At 33.3% G+C, this 21,756-nt stretch overlaps 1 protein-coding gene across 4 annotated transcripts in view; it reads left to right on the top strand.

Annotated features, from left to right (window-relative positions):
* USP34 (ubiquitin specific peptidase 34) overlaps window positions 1-21,756 on the top strand; it is a 202,374-nt gene that overhangs the window by 56,460 nt on the left and 124,158 nt on the right. For all 4 annotated transcript variants that reach the window (XM_074341183.1, XM_074341184.1, XM_074341182.1 and 1 more), the window contains 8 exons: window positions 751-812; window positions 9,017-9,098; window positions 9,186-9,278; window positions 18,939-19,064; window positions 19,242-19,371; window positions 20,061-20,096; window positions 20,458-20,588; window positions 20,876-21,489. In XM_074341183.1, the coding sequence (XP_074197284.1) occupies window positions 751-812; window positions 9,017-9,098; window positions 9,186-9,278; window positions 18,939-19,064; window positions 19,242-19,371; window positions 20,061-20,096; window positions 20,458-20,588; window positions 20,876-21,489 (1,274 nt within the window). The remainder of the gene's footprint in view (window positions 1-750; window positions 813-9,016; window positions 9,099-9,185; window positions 9,279-18,938; window positions 19,065-19,241; window positions 19,372-20,060; window positions 20,097-20,457; window positions 20,589-20,875; window positions 21,490-21,756) is intronic.

Below are 21,756 nucleotides of genomic sequence, written 5' to 3'. Positions count from 1 at the left end.
AATTGCAGACTCTAAGTAGTTAATTTATTTTCCAGGCAGAAGCCATAGATTATTGAGTAAGAGGCCAGATTTGACTAACAGAAATGTTTGATTTGCACAATAGCCAATTCTGTTTTAAACAGGGAGAAATATGTATTATTGGTTTCTCTTGGAGGGACGGGGTGAGAAGAAAGATCTGATATCCTTGAGTCTGTATTCTTGCGTGACAACAGTTTGCTGGAGTTAAGTAGTTAGCTGCATTCTTTAGAATGGATATGCTTTCTCTGGTTTACCAAAGTCTGCATTAGATTTACTCCTTTACGTTTGCTGCCTATTTTTGTAGTGTAGTTATTCTGAAGTAGCTAGATTTTACCCATTATTGGACTTTGTAAATGTATAAAACACTTGATGACAATTTCCCAAATCAGATCTTAAATGTATGTCTGAGAAACCTTTCTTGAAATTTTATATCTGTAATAATTGACATATTAATGCTGCCCTGCATTAGATTTTTTGGATTTTCCCTTATTCAGTTTTTTCTCTAACATTCGTAGTGGAGTAAAGCCTAAGTATTACTTGTGGAATGAATTAGTGCTTAAAAATGATAAAGGAAATAGCCAGACTAACTGGAAGTATATGTATCTGATTATCCATCTTATACTTTTGATCTAGTTGTTGATCATAGTCTGCATATATCAATCATGTTTCTTGGCAGTTGCTAACATACACAAGAATAATTTTGGAAAAATGTTTAATTTCTTCTAATTATAGAATCAACTTCACACCTTCAATGATGTGTGCAATAATGAATCATTGGTATCAGACACAGAAACGTAAGTAGGAGCATTAATTTATACATAAGTACACTATTTTAATGTTTAGCTGTTTGTGTGGTAATTATAATTGTGACTGTTAAATTTGAAGTGTTTACTAGAAATTCTTTGCCTGGTGGCTTCATTTGTACACTCTTTAGTAAACTTTCAGAATAATATATTGAAGCATTTCTCCTTTTAAAAGCATATAGTGCTATTTGTCACACAACGCAAAAGGATACTATTTGTACAGGAGAATTTAATGGTAAAGAATATGGTACTGATAGTTTTCAGAAATCACACTTGATGCAGAAAAAGATTCATTCGATACCTTTTTTTGGGTGGAAAAACCAGCTTAATGATGCTCTTGTAAGAAAAGAAGTAGTTTTTGTAGCTTTGAGCCTTTGAGTACTTAAAAATACTTATTTATTCCAATATTTATCCCATTTAGTTGTTCATCTAGTATAGAAATCAGTTTTAAAATCTCAATTTGGTATTAATATTTTCTGCTTAAACAGAGTTATACATTTAAAAATTTTTTTAAATTTATTTTTGGTGGGGGGCAACTAGGTTTATTTATTTTAATAGAGGTACTGGGGATTGAACCCAGGACCTCATGCATGCTAAGCATGTTCTCTGCCACTGAGCTATACCCTCCCCTCTTAGTTACATGGTTTTAAGGTGTTAGAAAATTCATAATTATATGAATGAGTCATATTTTGCTTTACTGGAACTTTTGTGCATTGATCTTAGTTTTGCTCTGTGGAGCTAATCTCAGTTGAATCCAGCCCTTCATGAATTTGAATACCAGATACTATGTCTCTACTTTTTCTTCACATATGAAGTCTTTTAGATTTCTCACCAGACAAGTTACTCACTTCTGGCAATGTTCTTTGTTTGTGGTCCCCTTAAAATGTGCTGCCCAGAATTGGTAGTAGCTTTGTAAATTCTGGGTTATACTAGGGGTGCTTTTTCACACAGTGAAGACACTATATAGAGTATATCCAGTGTATGTAAAGCTACAGCTCTAAATTTCCCTTTTTACTCCTCAGTGCCTCCCTTCCCACTCCTTTAGACTGCCTCTAAGAGAATCTTAAAATTGTCAAGGAGTAGTGACTTCTCATCCCTGCAAAAAGACAAAAAAAGTTTCTGGAATCATCAGTGCAGGAACCCCACATGTCCAGGCTAAGTCTTTACATTGCTGAGGATAGAAAGTAGGAATTCCATTTTAAAATGTGTAGGGATTTATACATTCTAAAGACATGCTTAAGAGGGAGGAGAGTAAAAGTTTTGAGGAATAGTGGGTAAAGACAGCTGAAGTTGGAAAGAGAAGGGTCTGTACAGTGTGCAAAGATTGGAGCAAATACATAAAGTATGATAAATACTGTTGGAGCCTGTGAATTGGGTCTCTCTTTTTAAGTAAGTTTTATTAAGGTATAGATTCTATACACATAAAATTCACCTGTTTTTATAATGAATTTTAGTAAATTTATAGAGTTGTACAGCTATCATCAATTCAGTTTCAGAAATTGACATCACTTCAGAAAGGTCTCTTTTGCTCATTTGTAGTCAGTCGACATCCTTACTCCCAATGCCGCTAATCTTCTTTCTCTCTTTAGATTTGCCTATTTTGGGCATTTCCTATAAATGGAGTCGTAGGATAGTGGTCTTTTTCAATTGTTGCCTTTTACTTATACTGTTTTTCTTGAGGTTCATTCATGTTGTGGTGTGAACTCTAACTTCATTCCTTTTTATTGCTGAATAGTATCACATTATGCAGCTATGTCACATTTTGTTAATCCTTTTACCAATTGATGGGTATTTTCGATTGTTTCCCCTTTTTGGTTAGTATGAATAATGCTGCTTTAAACATTTGTGTACAAATCTTTTTGTGGACATATGTATTCATTTCTCTTGGTAAATAAAGAGGAGTGTGATTACTGGTTTGTATGGTCATTTTATGTTTAACTTTTAAAGAAACTGTCAAAATGTTTTCCAATGTTCCTGCATCATTTTAGATTCTCAGTAGCAATGTATGAGGGTTCCAGTTTCTCCTCAGTATCTCCAGCACTTTTTCTTTTTACTATGGTATTTCATTATGGTTTTAATGTGCATTTGCCTAATTACTAGTGATGTTGGACATTTTATAAGGTTATTTTCCATTCTGTTTCTTCTTGGGTAAATTATTTAATTTTTTGGCCCAGTTTTTAGTTGGGTTATTCATCTTGTTCTGTGGACTAGCATATAATCTGTACTGCAGAATGTCTATGTGTGCTTTTGAAGACTGTTTATTTATCTGTTGTTGAATGGAGTGGTCTATAGATGTCTTTTAGGTGTAATGAGTTTTTAATACTGTCTGTCTTCTATATCCTTGTTTATTTTCTGCTTACATGTTCTGTTCCATCATTAAAAGCAGGGTATTGAAGTCTCCAGCTTCAGTTGATCCTCATTTTGTGGAGTCTGAATTTGTGCATTTGCTGCAATTTATTTGTAACCCCCAAATCAATACTTGCGGCACTCTCACAGCCATTGGCAGAAATGCACAGAGCAGTTAAAAATTTGAGCCTCCCAACATGCAGATTCCCAACTGAAGTCAAACAAGGTGATACTCTGTGTTCTTGTTTTAGCACTGGTTCCGAGATGACCAGGGAATGGAAGTTGTAGGAGGCAATACAGAGTAGTGCAAGCTCTGGGTCTGGGCCAGTTGGAGGGATATGAATCCCAGCTCTAGCACCTGTTATTGGAGCAGCCTCAGACAAGTCACCTAAACACTTCCGAACCTTATTTTCTCTTTTGTAAAATAGAGAAACTGGAATCTAATAAGTTATTTTTAGATTTTAAGATTCAGGGGTTCAGTATGAGTTAATTCAGTGCAATGGTTTTATGGAATACAGCTGCTATGAATAACAAGAGTTGTCCCTTCAATTCTGTGGTGTATATGTATACAGTGGAATACTATTCGGGCATAAAAAATGAATGAAATTGGACCATTTATGACAACATGGAAGGACCCTGAGGGCATTATGCTAAATGAAATAAGTCAGGGAAATACAAATACCATATGATCTCATTTATATATGAACTTTAAAAACAAACAAAAAAAACCCTGAACTCATAGATAGAATAGACTGGTGGTTGTCAGAGGCGGGAGGTTGGGGGGAAGGCAGAACAAATGAAGGAGGTCAAAAGATACAAATTCCCAGTTATAAAATAACTCATGAGGATGTAATGTGCAGCATGGTGACTATAGTTAATAATATTTTATTGCATATTTGAAAGTTGCTGAGAGAATAGATCTTAAAAGTCCTCATCACAAGGGAAAAATTTTTAACTGTGTATGGTGATGTACATTAACTAGACTTACTGTGGTGATCATTTAGCAATATATACAAATATTGAATTATTATGTTGTACACTTGAAACTAATAGAATGTTATGTCAATTGTACGTCAGTTATAAAAAAAAGTTTTTATAAAATGAGGATCAAATAAAAGAAAGCAGTGTTGAGAGATCACTGTAATACCCAAATGAGAGCCATGTCTCTTTTATCAGAGGAAACAGGGTAGGGGAAAGGATGATGATGATGGTCTAAATGGCATATTTACTTAAGGGGAAAAGCCTTCCTTGCATTGCCCTGACTGAAGTGGGAACTTCAGAACAAACCTTAGTTTTCTGAAACATCTATCTTTAAAGGAGTTCTGCAAAAGGGTTGTAGAACAGATTATGTACCTAAAGTTACCATAAAAAATTTGCATTTAATTAAACCCTCTGTCGTCTTCAAAGGCAAGCAGCAAGTCACATTGTTGCAGTGACTTACTCTTTTAAGAACCCACTCTAGGATGCACTTGATGCTAATGACATATTCTTTTTACCCTTTGAAGCAGTAGGTGATGGTAATTTAAAAAAGAGATTCAAGGGTTTAGTATTAGCTAACTCAGTGCAGTGACTTTATAGAATATAACTTCCCAGAGTAACAAGAATGGGCTGTATTATTTCTTTTTCTCGCTTCGATTTTGTTGGTTTTTGCTTCATGTATTTTAGAACAGTTTATTAGGTAGGTGCATGTTAATTGTTGTTAGGTTCCTGGTAGTTTCATCCTTTAGTCATTATAAAATGTTGTCCCTGTTTGTCTCTTTAAAACTTGTTTTTACCTTAAATCTGTTTTGTTTGTCATTAGTATAGCCACTGCAACTTTATCATGCCTACTGTTTTTAATGGTATATCTTTTTTTGTCTTCTTACTTTCAATCTGTTTGTGTTTTGGATCTAAAGTATGTCTTGGAGGCAGCATATGGTTGGATTAAAAAAAAGAATCTAGTTCTACCATCTCTTGATTATTTAATCCATTCACTTTTTAATTTTTTATATATAGTTGCGTTTATGTCTGCCTTTTTTTCACTTGTAATTTTTTTTTATATAGTTGGGTTTATGCCTGCCTTTTTGCTATTAGTTTTTTATGTCTTCTTTTTTAAAATATTTTTTCTATTTCTCCTTTACTGCCTTATTTTGCAGTATGTAGATATATGGCAGTATAGTTGCCATTTGATATATGTGGGGGATTGGTTCCAGGACACCCTGTGGATGCCAGAATCTGCAGATGCTCAAGTCCCTTACATAAAATGATGTAATGTTTGCATATAAGCTGTACACATCTTCCCATATACCATACCATAAATCATCTTTTGATTATTTATAATACCTTATACAATGTAGGTGTTATGTAAATAGTTGCCAACATGTGGCAAATTCAAGATACGCCCTTTGGAACTTTATGGAATTTAAAAAATATGTATTTTTGATCCTCTGTTGTTTGCATCTGTGAATGCAGAACCCATGGATACAGAGGGCTGACTGTATACCATTTTAATTCCACTGATTTATTTTTTTACGTTTAAAAAATTTATTTTGTTAGTGATTACTTTGTGGGTTAAAATAGACATCTTAATTTATTACTGTCTACTTCAAATTGATAACAATTCTAGTAAAATACAGGAACATTGCTATAGTATAGCTCTATTCCTTTGTTTTTGATAAGACTTAATCGCTAATCTATTGTGGTTCCTTTGTATGCGCTTACTTCTTTTTTCCTCACTGTTTTTAAGGTTTTTCTGTCATTCTTTGGCTTTTAGCAGTTTGACTATGTGTCTGGGTGTGTATATTCTTGTGTTTATCCTAGTTAGAGTTTGTTGTAATTCTTGAATGTGTAGATGAACATTTTTCATTAAATTTGGTATGTTTGGCTATTGTTTCTTCAAAAAATTTTTTCCTGCTCCAATTCCTTCTGGGAGTCCCAGTATATGTGTATTTCCAGAGTCCTGAATGGTTATTATTGTCAGTGTTGTCCAATTTTATGCTTGGTCAGTTATAGTTACAGTTCTCAGCTATTATGAAAGTCCCTGGGTCTCCTTTTAATGTCCTTTAAGAGACTGAAAGAATGGGGTTTATTGGTTAGCATTATTTTTAGTTGTTGAATTGTCATAAAATACTAGCAAATCAAATCCAACAATGTATAAAAAGAGTTATACCCCATAACCAAGTGAGATATATCTCAGGCCTGTAAGTTCAGCATTTCAAAATCAACTAATGTAATCCATCATATCAACAGGCTGAAGAAGAGTAACATGATCATATGAATAGATGCAGAAAAATTGACAAAATCAAATTCTCAGTAAACTAGGCATAGAAGGGAACTTCCTTGAGAACATCTACAAAAACCCTACAGCTATCATCATACTTACAGATGTAAAGTTCAGAGGTTTTCTGCTAAGATCAGGAACAAGGAAAGGGTGTCCCCTCTCAACACTGATTTTCATCATTGTATTGGAAATCCTTCCTAATGTGGTAAGACAAGAAAAGGAAATAAAAGGTGTATCGATTGGGAAGAAAGAAGTAGAACTGCCTTTGATCGCAGGTCATGATCATCTATGTAGAAAATCTGAAAGAACTGACAAACTTGTGAAACTAATGGGTATTTATAGCAGGATTGTAGGATACAAAGTTAATAATCAAAAGTCAATCACTTTCCTGTGGAACAAGTGGAAATTGGAAATTTAAGATACAACACCATTTACACATTAGCGCCACAAAAAATGAAATACTCAGGTAAGTCTAACAAAATATGAAGAAGATCTATGAGGAAAATTCCAAAACTGATGAAAGATAGCAAACAAGAACTAAATAAATGGAGAGAGATTTCATGTCAGTGGGTAGGAGGACTTAAAATTGTAAAGATTATCAGTTCTTTCTAACTTGATCTATAGATTTAGTGCATCTCAGTCAGAATCCTGGTAAGTTATTTTCTGGATATCAAGAAACTAATTCTAACATTTTCTTATATAGAGAGCAAAAGACCCAGAATACTCAGCACAATATTGAAAGGAAAAAACAAAGTTGGTAGATTGATATTACCCATCTTCAAGACTACCATGAATTTCTAGTAATCAAGACAGTATGGTATTGGTGAAAGTATAGACAAATAGATCAATTGAACAGAATAGAGTGCTCAGAAATAGGCCCACATGAATATAATCAACTGATCTTTGACAGAGGCGTAAAGGCAGTACAGTATAGCAAAGATAGGCTTTTCAACAAATGGTGCTGAAATAGTTGGACAACCAAATGCAAAACTATAATCTAGACACAGATCTCACATTCTTCACAAAAATTAATTCAAAATGGATCACACACCTAAACATGAAATACAAAGCAGTAAAACTCCTAAAAAGTAACATAGGAGAAAACCTGATGACCTTGGGTATGGTGATGACCTTTTGGATGCAACACCATGGTCCATAAATTGATAAGCTGGACTTCTTTAAAATTAAAAACTTGTACTCTATGAAAGACAGTGTCAAGAGAATGAGAAGACAAGCCATAGACAGGAAAAAGTATTTGCAAAAGACACATCTGATATAGGACTGTTATTCAAAATATAAAAACTCTTAAAAATTTAACAATAAGAAAATGAGCAACCTAATTTAAAAATACGCTGACTTTAACAGACATCTCACCGAAGAAGATATACAAACGGCAAATGAACACATTGAAAGTTGCTCTTCTTTCATTAGGGGAATTGCAAATTAAAACAACAGTAAGATTCCACAACACGTCTGTTAGGATGGTTAAAATCCAGAACGCTGATACAATCAAATGCTGACAAGTATGTGAAGCAACAGAAACTCAAATTCATCACTGGTGGAACTATCGATAAATGAAACAAAATGGATAAATCTTAATACTGAGTGAAAGAATCTAGATTATAAAAAGATTATATACTGTGTCTATTTTTAAACATAAAATTATATGAAATAAAACTCACCTATAACAACAGAAAGCAGATTACTGATTTTCTGAGCAGTGAGTTGTGGGAGCTAGGGAAAAGGTGAACTAAGGGGCATAATGAAACTTTCTAGGTTGATGTGTGTGTTATCTTGATGGTGCTGACATTCATATGTGTATACTTAAGCTTAAATTCAGCAAACTGTACACCTTACATATGTTCAGCTTTTTAAATTTCATGCTTATCTCAAAGCTGTAAAAGACTAACTGGTAAATTCACACTACCTTATTGGTAATGTAATAGTTTAACTTCTCTGCCAATTATTTATTACTCTAAAAGAGAATTGATAGCACTTTTTTAAAATGAAGGATAATCAAACTGTTCAAAAATCAAAAATTTAGTCTTTGAAATGAAGGGTGAGATATTGCTAAATGTAATTGAGTGTTCAGAACAGTCAGTTGATACCTTTAGGGACCACATTAGCAGAACCTTCATTAGTATTAGGCAGGAGACTTGCAGTTTCGCTTGGAGATTATTCTCCCCCCCCCCCCCCCCCTTTTGGTGCTTACCTCTATGGTAAGATTACATCAGAAATGGAGAAACCTTCCCTGAATGCTTCAATGCGTACTATGGAAATTAAAAGGCATGATCTTTGAGTAAGAAAAAAACATTGCTTTTTAGATATTCTTGTTTCTGCACCTCATATTAGTTATCCTAACTTTCCAGAATTGTATTGCTTATTTATAAGTTCAGGTAATGTTACCTTTTCTTGTGTTTTATTTCAGTTATTCTCTGTAGTACTATAAACAGTTGATTGTATGTAATAACTTTTTTATAATTTGTATGTGAACAAATTTAGGTTTTTAGCTGAGTCTGTCTCTTAGACATGGGGAAGAATGATACTGATTTTTTAAAATGTATTAACTATTTTTATTATTTGACTTTAGGTCCATTGCAAAAGAACTTGCAGATTGGCTTATAAGCAACAATGTGGTAGAGCATATATTTGGACCAAATTTACATATTGAGGTTTGTTGACAGTTATATGACTTCAGTGGTCTATTAACAGAGAAGAATGTTTTTAAAAATTAACTATAATGAGTTTTTCTTTTCTAGATTATCAAACAGTGCCAAGTGATTCTGAATTTTTTGGCAGCAGAAGGACGACTGAGTACTCAGCATATTGACTGCATTTGGGCTGCAGCACAGGTAACGTCAACAGCTCACATTTATTAAGTGCTTCTTTATTATATTTTCTAAGTACTTTACTCCCCTGTAAGATAAATTCTGTTATCATCTTCATTTTGTAACTAAAGAAACAAAGATTTGGATAAAGTTGGGAATGGAATCTATGAAGTCTGACTTCAGAGTCCATGTCTTACTATATTACTGGTACAATTGAGGGAAATGAGAGTCAGACAATTAGAGGTTCTTGGTTTATTAAGAGACATTTCCCTGTTAATTTTCATTTATACAGTGAGTGTTTTTATCCTGAGTGTTGTATTGGTATGTTTCTTTTCTGTTAAACTGTTTTCTTTTTTAATTTAATTTTTGAATAGGCATTTATCCATATGGTTTAAATGTTGAAAAGATATAAATTTCCTGCTTCCTGCCTTTGTCTCCCACGCATTCAGCATTAACCTCTCAGGTGCATCATAGATTTCTAAATAAATCACTAATTGTAAACATTTTTCTTTTCTTGTCCTCTTTTTTTTCCACAAATGTCTCAAACTAAAAGACTTGGCTTTTTTTCACTAAACAGTTTATTCTGGTGATTACTATTCCATGTGAATGTATAAAACACTTTTTTTTTTTTAGAACTTTTTTTTAGGGGTTGCATAGTGCTTCATTATATGCACGTACCATAATTAATTTAACCAATTCCTGTTCTTTGGCATTATTTTTTCCGAGTCCTTTCCGTTATAAACAGTGCTTCAGTGAGTAACTTATACCATAGTGATTTCACCATGTTCAAAACTATTACGTAGGATAAATTCCTACTTATAAATAGAATTGTTAGGTCAAAGCTTATGTGTGGTTAATTTGTGGTAACTAATGGCATGATAGCACCACTTTCACCTTATCCTCCTCAGTAAGTTTCTTGATATTTGCTAAACTGATGGGTGAAAAGTGATGATACTGATGTTTTAAATTTGGATTTATTTTGTGTCAATCAGATTGAAAATCTTGTGTTTGAGCTATTTTTGTTTCCTATTCTGGGAGTGTCTGTTTATATTCTTTGCCATTTATCAGTTGCTTTATTTTTTAATTTTTTTTTTTTGGTAGGAGATCTTTATATCACATTGGACTTCTGTCTGTTATGGGTTATGACTACATTCTACTTTGATGTCTTTGCTTAAGGTGGCTTTTGCAGTTCATTTTCAAGTTTGTGATTTTGACCTTGTGGTTCAAATTTTTATGGCCTGTGGCTTTTGTGTTATGGTTTGAAATGCCTTCTTCATTTCAAGATTATAAGAAAATTCCCCTTTAATTATTCCTGTACATTTTGTTTCAGTTTTATGTATTAATCTTTGATCCAGTTGGAGTTTATCATGGTTCAAGGTGTCATGGATGACAGTTCCCCCCATCCCCTGCCCATTGTTTTGGTTATGTAGTTGTCCATATTCCATTTGTTCAGTAACTCTTTTCTTCACTGATTTGAGATAGCAGTTTTATCTAGACTGGGTCAATTTCTGGACTTGTAGTCTGACCTTTTGGTATATCTAGTCATGATCTATATACTAGGGGTTGGTAAACTTAAGACCTGTGGGCTGGCCATGTAATTTTGTAAATAGCTTTTTTGTAACATAGCCTTACCCATTCTTTTTCATATTGTCTAAGGCTGCTTCCATATTTCAGTGGCAGAGTCCAGTACTTTGTAACAGAGACGTGATCACTTGTAATTCTAAACTGTTTACTGTCTGGCCCATCAAGAAAACATTTGCTGATCCCTGGTTTTATACTAATTAGTATCTTTTCTCTTTTCCCCTCGTATTTTTTAGCATTGGGCAAGGCTGATCCTTTCTCCTTATTTTTTTTTTTTTTAAACCTTTGTCTCATTTTTTCCATTTGATTTTTAGCATTGACTAGTCTTTAAAAATATTGTTGTTTTTATTGTTGCTTTTATTGTTAGAATGATTAATATGAGAGTTGAAGTTCTGTCTTATTCAAAGCATATGTTGTTTCTTTTCCTTTGTATCATTCAGCATTTCAAAGTTACTTGTGTATAGATTTTGCTTCATGTTAAGCTTATTCTTAATAATTTAATTTTATTTATTCTTGCTATTAAAATACTTATTTCTCCCACTATACTTGCTTTCATTCATTATCTTTATTTCTTCTATTATATTTAATTGTCATGGCATATATATGTAAACATTTTATATATTTAAGCATTTTAAAATTTTTGATTGTTAATAATTATGTGCCTTGAGACCTTACTGGTTGTGGTAATTTTTCAGAACGGTTTTTTTTTATACTTAATATTATCTGTTTATACATCACTATCATTTTAACAAAGAGGCAGTTCCTATTTCAGAGTGAAGTGAAATTTTCTTTTCATACTTTCAGAAAACGTTATTTTAGTTGAGTTTTTATTATTTTTTTCATGGCAAGACAAGCCAAATATGAGAACAATGATAGTTAAGTAATAAAGGATAAATAACTAGGAATAGTGAAGCATTATTTATTGAAACTGAAATTGGTCAGATTTACAATTGATAATAATGGTGTGTTAAAACTCTTAGCGTTTTACCCTAGCAAAAATTTGAAGTAACCTAATAAGGGATTGATTTAAAAATTGTGGCCATATCTGTGATACTGTTTGAAATAACTTGAAATATCTATAAAAGATAGTTTGAGAAGAGAAAATAAATAAGTGTATTTTAAAGGTTATTTTAGTTGGAAGTTTTTGTGGTTTGTTACAGCTTTACTTTTGAATGTACCACAAATTTAGAATGATCAGGAATTTCTAAATTTTGAGTTCTTTTAATTGGAGCACCAACTATAACTGATTTCACACTGTCTGGGGTAAGTTGGTTTCGTATAGAGTCTTACTTGAGTCTTTTTTTCCTTTCCTCTGGAGTAAGTTTTTGCGGCCACTTTGCTCACCAGACACCCACACACATATACACATACTTTACCCAGTAATAACTGGATTGGTTGCTGCTCTTTTCATTGATTGTATCCCAACTCTTATATCCGAATCCAAAGAGAAAATTGACAAAGGTGACAAATGGGAAATTGAAAAAGAAGTTCAGTGGTCTATAAATATTGGAAAAATGCTTGTCTTTGTTTATAATTCAATATAAGTTCAACTAACATAATAGCATTTTCATGTATAGGGTAATTCCCATTATGTTTAACCATGCCATCTATTGAACGGTGTGGTATAACTTTGGAAAAACAATATAGCAGTTCTCTTTCTGGTGATTTATCTTCTAAATACATGTACATGAAGATGTTCGATATATCATTGACTACACTAGCAGATCACAAATGTCTGTCACTATAGGATTAGTTAAATAACTAGCTGGATAATAATTTTGGGAAGTCCATATCATAGAATATTCTGTGGCCATGAGAAGGACTGAAGTTGCTGTATTTACATGTTCATGTGGAACAACCTCCAAGAAATATTTTTAGTAAACACTGCATAGGTAATAGATCTTTTATTAAGAGAAACCAAGTACACAGTGTATTCTCCCACTGGATACTTAAACATTTACAAAAAGAGGATGCACATACATATATATTCTTTGTACTTGTGAATGTCTGGAACTATTTTGGAAAAATACACAAGAAATTTTAACAGGTTTGCTTTTGGGGAAGTGGCTTGAGATAGGTGGGAAACTTTTTTTTTATTGTCTACATTTATGTAAGCTTTGAATATTTTACATGTTTATTAATTTTTCAGTAAGTATAAAAACTACTATATAAATTACAGTAGACATTTTTACATTTCAGTGACTTTACCATTTAAAGTTACTTATTATTCTGGCTTGATTATCTCTCTACATCTCCCTCTTTATACCCTGTCACCATAAAATTTTTTAGTCATACGACAAAAAAATAAACTTCAGAATCTTTCCACTCTATGGGAATTTGTTGTTAAATGCTTTCCATACTTGAATTTAACTTTTCTATAAATTCCTGTAGCTTCTTGAGATAATTTTATCTTAAAATGCAGCTAATGGCTTTTCTGGGATAGATTTTCATGTCCCAGTGACAAGTAAAATTCCCTAGGATTTAGAAGGAACTTAAATATCATGACTCTCAAATGTGCGTTATGTATATTTTGAGGGAACTGGTCCATTTTTTCCCCAGATTCTCAAAAGGATTAGGTGATGACCAATTTTAGAAACACTGATTTTTACTCTAGTGATTATTAGCTTCTGCGTATATATTTATTTGTACACATTTAAATTACTACTTTATGAGACATTGCATACTGTTAACCATGTGAAATTATGATTGTACCTCAAGTATAATCTAGCCACTGCAGTATCCTCTTCTATGTTACATCTTATGATTTGGATTCTGTTCCTTCCTGCCTTTTTAGGAGCTGTTAATATGAATGATGATTTCTTCTTGTATTATATATTTAAACCTCTTGTCTTTACTGTATTCTTTTATGTTGTTGGGTCTTTCCATATGCCTTTGCTATCTGCTCATATTTAAGAAAGACGACTGGTAGGTGGTCTAGATATTGTTGGATGTTGTGAAAATATTTTTCCATTAGAGCTCTCAAATGGACTCCTGGGAATGGAAAACAGAGGAGGGAATGGGAAAACAGGATTTCATGTCCATGTCTCACTCCTGCTGTCCATCCGACCTGGTACTCTGGGTTTAGAATTTTTGCCAGTTACATTAGGAAGATAGACCTATCTCTTCTGCAGCTCACTCGCTGCAGCTTTCCTTATCTGTACGTTTCAAAATGTATTCCCATTCATTTTAGTCAATCAGAAACTTGTTGAAATTTCACATCTATTACTGATTCTCATTTTCTTTATGGGTTTGTTTCTTTTCCTTTTGAAATGCAGTAATGATTGATTCTCTTCTATGGAAGATGAGGAAATTTTCAACATTTTTCTCTTATTCACTTTGCAGTTTTTATTATGTTATTTGTGTTTTATCAAGTTATACAACTTTTAAGTTCTACAGTATAACCATACTTTCCACAATTGTTTAGTATTAATTTTTTATTTAGGTATATGATTCACCACAAATTCTTTTTCCTCACTTCTGGTTTTCTCATTCCTTTTTCCTTATTCCAGAGTTAATTTGTGTTTATTCTTGTGAATTTTACAGAGTAGCCTTTCATTTTCCCTTGTTGGTTTGTCAGCTGGCCCTATACACAGAGGTGAGGGAGAGGCTGAAGAGACAGAGAGTGCTCCAAATTGGGAGGTACAGGTTAAATAAGCAGGGGAACTCTGGAGGCTTGTCTTCAGTGGCTGCAAGATGAGTAGAGCTCTGCACCCTCTTGCCAAATCTTACAAATTTGTTAGAGAAGCCTTAACTGGGTTCAGGCATGTATACTGTGTAGGTGGTTTCAACACCTTACTCTCTCTCTCAAGGTTATGTCCTTGGAATAGCTCCTACCATGGGAACAGCAGGCAGAACGTACGTTCCAGCAACAGGGGGGCAGTGAGGAGCCTCTGGTTACCCAGTTTCAGCTCACAGGTCAACTGGCAGTCATGTCCTCTCGATTATATCCTCCAACATCCCTGAAGAGAAATTTGTGGATATTCTGGGTTTCTGTACACTTGAAATGTCTGTTTTCTTTGTACTTGAAGAGTTTGACCAAAAGTGAGATACTAGAGCCATTCTTGTTTTCCATCAGAACTGTTTAGTAGGCATGGATAGTATTCCATTGTTTTCTGAACAAAGAGCTTGTATATTTAATATTTTACAAAGATACATATCTAATATATAGCCCATCCTTTTTTATGAGATGAATTTTTCTCTCATGTTGTTTTTCAGGTTTCATTAACCCCACGAGTATTTTTTTTTTTTTTAAAAACTTGCTTTGAGTTTTTGGTTGATGGCTTTTAAAATATTCTTCTCTTCTTTATTAAAATTACTTTATTGTGGTATAAATTTATATAACATGTAATTTACCATTTTAACCATTTGTAAGTGTACAAGTTTTATGGCATTAAATACGTTCACAGTGTTTTTAATCATCACTTACCTGTGTCCAAAACTTTGATATCATCCTCCCAAAAAACACTATACCTGTTTGCTATACAATAATAACCCCCACCACCCCCCTTCCAGGGGACTGTTGGTTTCCTCTCTTCTACTTTGTGTCTCTATGAATTTGCCTATTCTAGGTACCTCATTTAATGAAATCATACTATGTTGGCTTATTTTACTAAATACAGTTTTTTCAAGGTCCAACCATGTTATAGCATACATAAAAATTTTCTCTTTATGTTATGGCTGAATAATATTCAATTGTAGGTATACACTACGTCTAGTTTATGCATTGATTCATCAGTGGACATTTGAGTTGATTCCATCTTTTCACTGTTTATTACATATAACACTTCTGTGAACATGGGTGTACAGGTATATGTTTGAGTCTCTGTTTTCAGTTCTTCTATAAATATACCTAGGGATAGATACTCCTGGCTCATTTGGTAATTTGAGGTTTAACCTGTACAGAAAATCACTAAATTTTTCCACAGCAACTGCAGTATTGTACATCCCATCAGCAATACAAGCAGGTTCTAATTTCTCCACATCCTTGCCAACAATTGTTATTTGTCTTTTAAAAAAAATTTTAGCCATCCTACTAGGTGTGAAGTGGTATCTAATTGTGGTTGTAATTTGCATTTATTTGCATTTCTGAACGACAATGTTGAGCAGCCTTTCATGTACTTATTGGCTATTTGTATATCTTCTTTGGAGAAATGTTCATTCAAGTCCTTTGCCTATTTTTGAATTGTGTTGTTTGTGGATTTTTTTTGTTTTGTTACATTTTAGAAGTACTTTATATATTCTAGATAATAGTCTCATCAGGTACGGTATTTGCATATATTTTCTCCAACTCTGTAAGTTGTCTTTTCCTTTCTTGAAAGTACCCTTAAGATACACAAAGGTCTTAATTCTGATGAAGTCTGATTTATCATTTTTTTCTTTTCTGGCCTCTGTTTTTGGTGTTATATCGATGAAGTCATTGCCAAGTTGAATGGATAGATAATATCCTTTTATTTCTGTTTTGTTTTTTTTTTTTAATGCTGTACTCATTTTGTTCAGGCATTGTTTTCCTGTCTGTTTTTTTCTTCCTTTAGCTCTTTGAATGTCTGTAAAGGTAGATGTATTAAGATCTTTGTCAAGCAGTTCCAACGGGTGAGCTTCCTTGGGTACATTTGTGTTGATTTATTATATTCATTTGAACGGACCACATTTTTATATTTTTATATTTTCTGTTGCTTTTCTTTCCTTTTGGGGGAGGGGGTTAAAACAGCATCTGAATTTTATAATGTGCTGACTCTGGAAATGAGATTCTCTTCCTTTCTCAGTTTATTCTTTCTTTGATAGTTATAAGTGTTTTTGTGCTAGGGATTAATATAATGCGAATGCTTATGGTCTCCTCAGGTTTTTCTTAGCCTCTGACTTCCCCTGAGAATGTGTAGTGCTTCTCTAAATTATTATACACATACAATTGTTATTGAGCGTCCAGAAAAACTGTAGTGTGCCTGCTTTAATTCCCCCAATAGTCACTAGCTGATTTGGGTTGAAACAGTGACAGTTAATCTCTGTGCCTGCATCTCAGCCATTAGAGGTAGAAATTGAGATCGGAACACAGAGGTTTGCTATTTGGAGAACAAGATTATTATTGCCCACCCATGGCTCCAAACTATACTAGAGTCATATTGGTGTCCCCACAGCTGCCTGCCATAGGGACAGGGAGTGGGGGATGAATAGCTGCTATCACACTGAAGGCTTCACACTGAAATTGGCCAATATTTACCATTCAGGCCTTCTGTTGGGAGTGCAGGAGTTCAAAACAGCTACTCTATAGAGTTTCAGAATAGTTACATCAGACAGTTTCTGCCAGTACAGTTGCTGTCTAGGTACAGAGGTGGATTCCAGGCATTTCCTGCTCTGCCATCTTTTTGTCTTGACATCCTTTTCCTCTCTTTTCTTTTCAATAACTAGTGAAGAAGAGTCTGAACCAACTACACATGCCATTTTTACCAGGAACTCAAGCCATCAATCTTAATATTTTTTCCTGACTTTTTGGATTTGTCTTCATAGTGTGTATTTTGAAAAGCCCCTAGTGTATCTTTTGCCTCAGTTCCGGATTACATAGTTATCTCTTAAGGGTCTTATTACTTAAAAATAACCAGTAAGGTATTTGATTATGAAAATTATGTCTATTAAAGTCCCATTTTATTAATAATTGAATTGGCACACATCAGAAATGTATCACATAGTATGTTTTTATCACATTTTAATAAGGAAAAGTATAAAATTAATAGTTATTTGTTGGCAAAAAAGCAATTATAAACTGTTAATATAGTCCAGTTATAGTGTTAACATTATATTTAAATTAATAGTAATATTCTTAGATAAGATCTGTAAAACCAGCACTTATAATTGATGATTCACTTCTCAAAGTCAAATAATGTTTTTGGTCTTGAAGTACTGCAATTGGTTTAAACAGTAGTGTTGAATTAAATAGTAGCATTGAAGGGATTAGTGTAGTTTATTAGAAGTCGCCCTGACCTAGAGGAACTTTTCCAGTGTTATTTTATTTTCACCTTCTGTTTCAAAATTAAGTTATGTATATTTACCCTGATAAGGGGATGCAGTAGCAGAGAGTTCATGTGATATACACCTGAAAAATGTAAAAGTTAGTGTTTTAGAATAGAAAAATGTGTGTTTTCTTAAAGACTTTTTATGTATTGAAGAAAAGTAGAATACCTTTTACCTTTGGAGTCCTGTAATTGGTTATTTCTGGCCTAGTCGTATTTGTTGCTGGATCTTGATTTAGCTATTAGCAACTTTATGGCTATAAAAGATAGTTATTTTACATGACATTGTAATATTTAGAGGTCACATTTTTGTAAATATTATACTTTCCCTCATATTTACATAATTCTGTTTCATATAACAAAGGAGACTTTCTATCTCCTGACTTATATTATGAAGATCTTGATTATAAGGGAGTTCCTGTTGTGCATTCTAGTAAAATGAACATGTTATATAAATATAACCACTTACTATGAGAAATACAATAGACCCTTGAACAATGTGGGGGTTATGGCACCACCCTCTATACAGTCAAAAATCAGCATGTAACTTTACAGTCAGTCTTCTGTATCCATAGTTCCATATCCGTGGATCATGTGCTACTATAGTACATACTTGGTGAAAAAAATCTGCATATATGTGGATCCACACAGTTAAACCTGCATTGTTCAAGGATCCACTGTATACTTGATTAATATTTGATTTTCTTTCCTAACTGTATTTTATTTTTAATTGCATACATCTTAATTTACTATTTAATTTGTTTTTTTATGAATAATAGTTACCTAAATTTAATTGGAATTGTTTTTATACTTGAATTCCAGAAACTGTGTGTATTGTGCACTTCCGTCTTGTGGTTAAAAATTTAAGTTTATGGTTTGCTTGGATAAGCTAAAGTTCTGCTTAAGTAGGAATTTTATTTTCATGGTTTTATGTACTGTGATTCATGATATTTGGTTTATTGACATTTTAGCAAGGTGTTTTTAAAAATTAGTGTCCCAGCCTCCTTCTTCACTTTTAAACTTATATAACTTTTTTGTTATCAGTTTATTTATTTATGTAGTGTAATTGTTTTTGATTATTGTCTCTACTTTTATTTTCTAGTTGAAACATTGTAGTCGGTATATTCATGACTTATTTCCTTCACTCATCAAGAATTTGGATCCAGTACCACTTAGACATCTTCTTAATCTGGTCTCTGCTCTTGAGCCAAGTGTTCATACTGAACAGGTAATTGATTCAAAATACAATGGTTTTCTGTTTTTTTTTTGTAAAGTGAAAATTTATTTGTGATTCAGATGATTTAACTTGTTTATTTCTGTTGGCATTTAAGTTAGGCAAAAGGATATTAAATTTGTTACAATGTTTCCTAAAACCTGTAATTTTAATCTTTTTTTTTTTTTTAAGACATTGTATTTGGCATCGATGTTAATTAAAGCATTATGGAATAATGCACTAGCTGCTAAGGCCCAGCTATCTAAACAGAGTTCATTTGCATCTTTATTAAACACTAATCTTCCCATTGGAAATAAGAAAGGTTAGTAAAGTATAATGTAATTTGAAGTATAAAATAATTTGTAAGTTGTCCAAAGTTTAGAACACAAATTTGAATTCGTTTTTGCAAATTAGTTTCACTTCAGTCTTAATTTTGAAATAAGTTTGAATGGGAGTTGGTGGTTTTGTAAAAAGGTTAATAAATTGGGATTGGCTCATGTTTTGGGCTTACTATTCAAGTAAAGAACAGCGATAAAATTTTAGTAGTTAATGGATCTTCCCTCTCATTATGGTTGTTCACTTTAAAAAAAAAAAACCCAACTATTTCATAAAAGCTTCAGAGCTTTTGGTTAGAAAACAAACAAGCAATATGCTTCGTTTTAGAAATAATTTTGAGAGTAGAACATAATGATACATTTCTCTGCGTTTTCTACTTCAAAGTTTTCTATCATTTCAGTGTTTTATGTGTACTTTTACATGTATAGCTTTCCCAGGCTTTCTAAAATTTTATCAGTTTTACCCCTGTTTTGGCCTCCTGGCATTGTATACTACTATTAGGCTTTTCTATGTGGGCACCCACAACCAGTACGGAAAGTGGTGGGTACTTAATTATTGCAGGTTTCCCTACTTGTGTCTTGTTGATTATATAATAAGAACAACTAATGTGTTGTCCCAAAGAAATTCATTCACTTAGAATATTTTCCTCCTGTTTTTTTTTTCCTTTTCCTTCAGAGGAAGAAGAGCTCAGAAGAGCTGCACCATCACCTTGTAAGTTGAGTCTTAGAAATGTATGGCAAGATGACTTGTAGTTTTATTTTGATGATCATCTGGGGTTGATTTTATATAATATATTTGTTTCAGAGTTGTAGAGTTCATTTTGAGCAGGAGATGTAAACCCTTAACTAGTTATCTATCTTACCCTTTTTGTTTAAATCATTAGTGTCTTGGCTTTTAATTGAAATCATGTATATCCTCTTTAGAAATGATTGGCAGATGTTAACATATTTCCAGATTATATTTTTTGGCTACTTAGCATAGAGCTTTGGTGTATCACAGAATCAAAAGATTATGGCATTTTGATAGATCCATGTTAAAGCAAATGAGAAATAACAAAATCTTCTTAATACAGGGTCACCTGCAGCCAGTCCTCAAAGCAGTGATAACAGTGATACCCATCAAAGTGGAGGCAGTGACATTGAAATGGATGAGCAACTTATTAATAGAACGAAACATGTACAACAGCGACTTTCAGATACAGAGGTATGAAAACAGTTTTTCCTCCCCTTTTAAAGAGAGTTTTTGATTTTCACGTTTGTGCCATGCTTATCCTTTGAACTGGGAATATAAACCTGATCCCTGTTAAGGCTTCCCTTTTTAGTATTACTGAGGTTCTTTACTTTTCTTTAAGTTTTTAATTCCATTTTGTATTGTTCGAAGAAATAAGACAATTGCAGCCTTTTAAAAAAAACTACAGTGCATTAATGTCATTTACTTTTTTTCTTACTAGTTTTAAATATTTATTTAAATCTCTTTGTTTCTCAATACAGGAATCCATGCAGGGAAGTTCTGACGAAACTGCCAACAGTGGTGAAGATGGAAGCAGTGGTCCTGGTAGCAGTAGTGGACATAGTGATGGATCTAGCAATGAAGTGAATTCTAGCCATGCAAGCCAGTCAGCAGGGAGCCCTGGCAGTGAGGTACAGTCAGAAGACATCGCAGATATTGAAACCCTTAAAGAAGAAGACGAAGATGACGATCATGGTCATAATCCTCCTAAAAGCAGTTGTGGTACAGATCTTCGGAACAGGAAGTTGGAAAGTCAAGCAGGCATTTGCTTAGGGGATTCTCAAGATCCATCAGAAAGAAGTGGGACAAACAATGGAACAGGAAAGGACCTGGTTTTTAACACTGAGTCATTGCCATCGGTAGATAATCGAATAAGAATGCTAGATGCCTGTTCACACTCTGAAGACCCGGAACATGATATTTCAGGGGAAATGAATGCTGCTCATATAGCACAAGCATCTCAGGAATCTTGTATTACACGCACTGGGGACTTTCTTGGGGAGACTATTGGGAATGAATTATTTAATTGTCGGCAGTTTATTGGTCCACAGCATCACCACCACCACCACCACCACCATCATCACCACCATGATGGGTAAGTCTCCTTAAAGATAAACAGGTTATATTTCCTTTTAGAGGTAATTATAGCCTATTTATTCAACTAGATCAGTCCTGTCTAATAGGAATATAATGTAAGCTACAAATGCGTGCCACAAATTATGTAATTTTTCATTTTCTAGTGGGCACATTTTAGAAAGCAAAATGAAATATGAGATTAATTTTAGTTATACATTTTATTTAAAGCAGTAATGTCCACAATATCAACTCCCCATGTAATCAATGTAAACATTATTAATAAAAT

This window comes from Camelus bactrianus, chromosome 15 (assembly GCF_048773025.1).
Source record: "Camelus bactrianus isolate YW-2024 breed Bactrian camel chromosome 15, ASM4877302v1, whole genome shotgun sequence".
NCBI lineage: Eukaryota > Metazoa > Chordata > Mammalia > Artiodactyla > Camelidae > Camelus > Camelus bactrianus.
The sequence above is the reverse complement of the archived record's forward strand: the minus strand, read 5'-3'. Positions and strand labels throughout refer to the sequence as shown.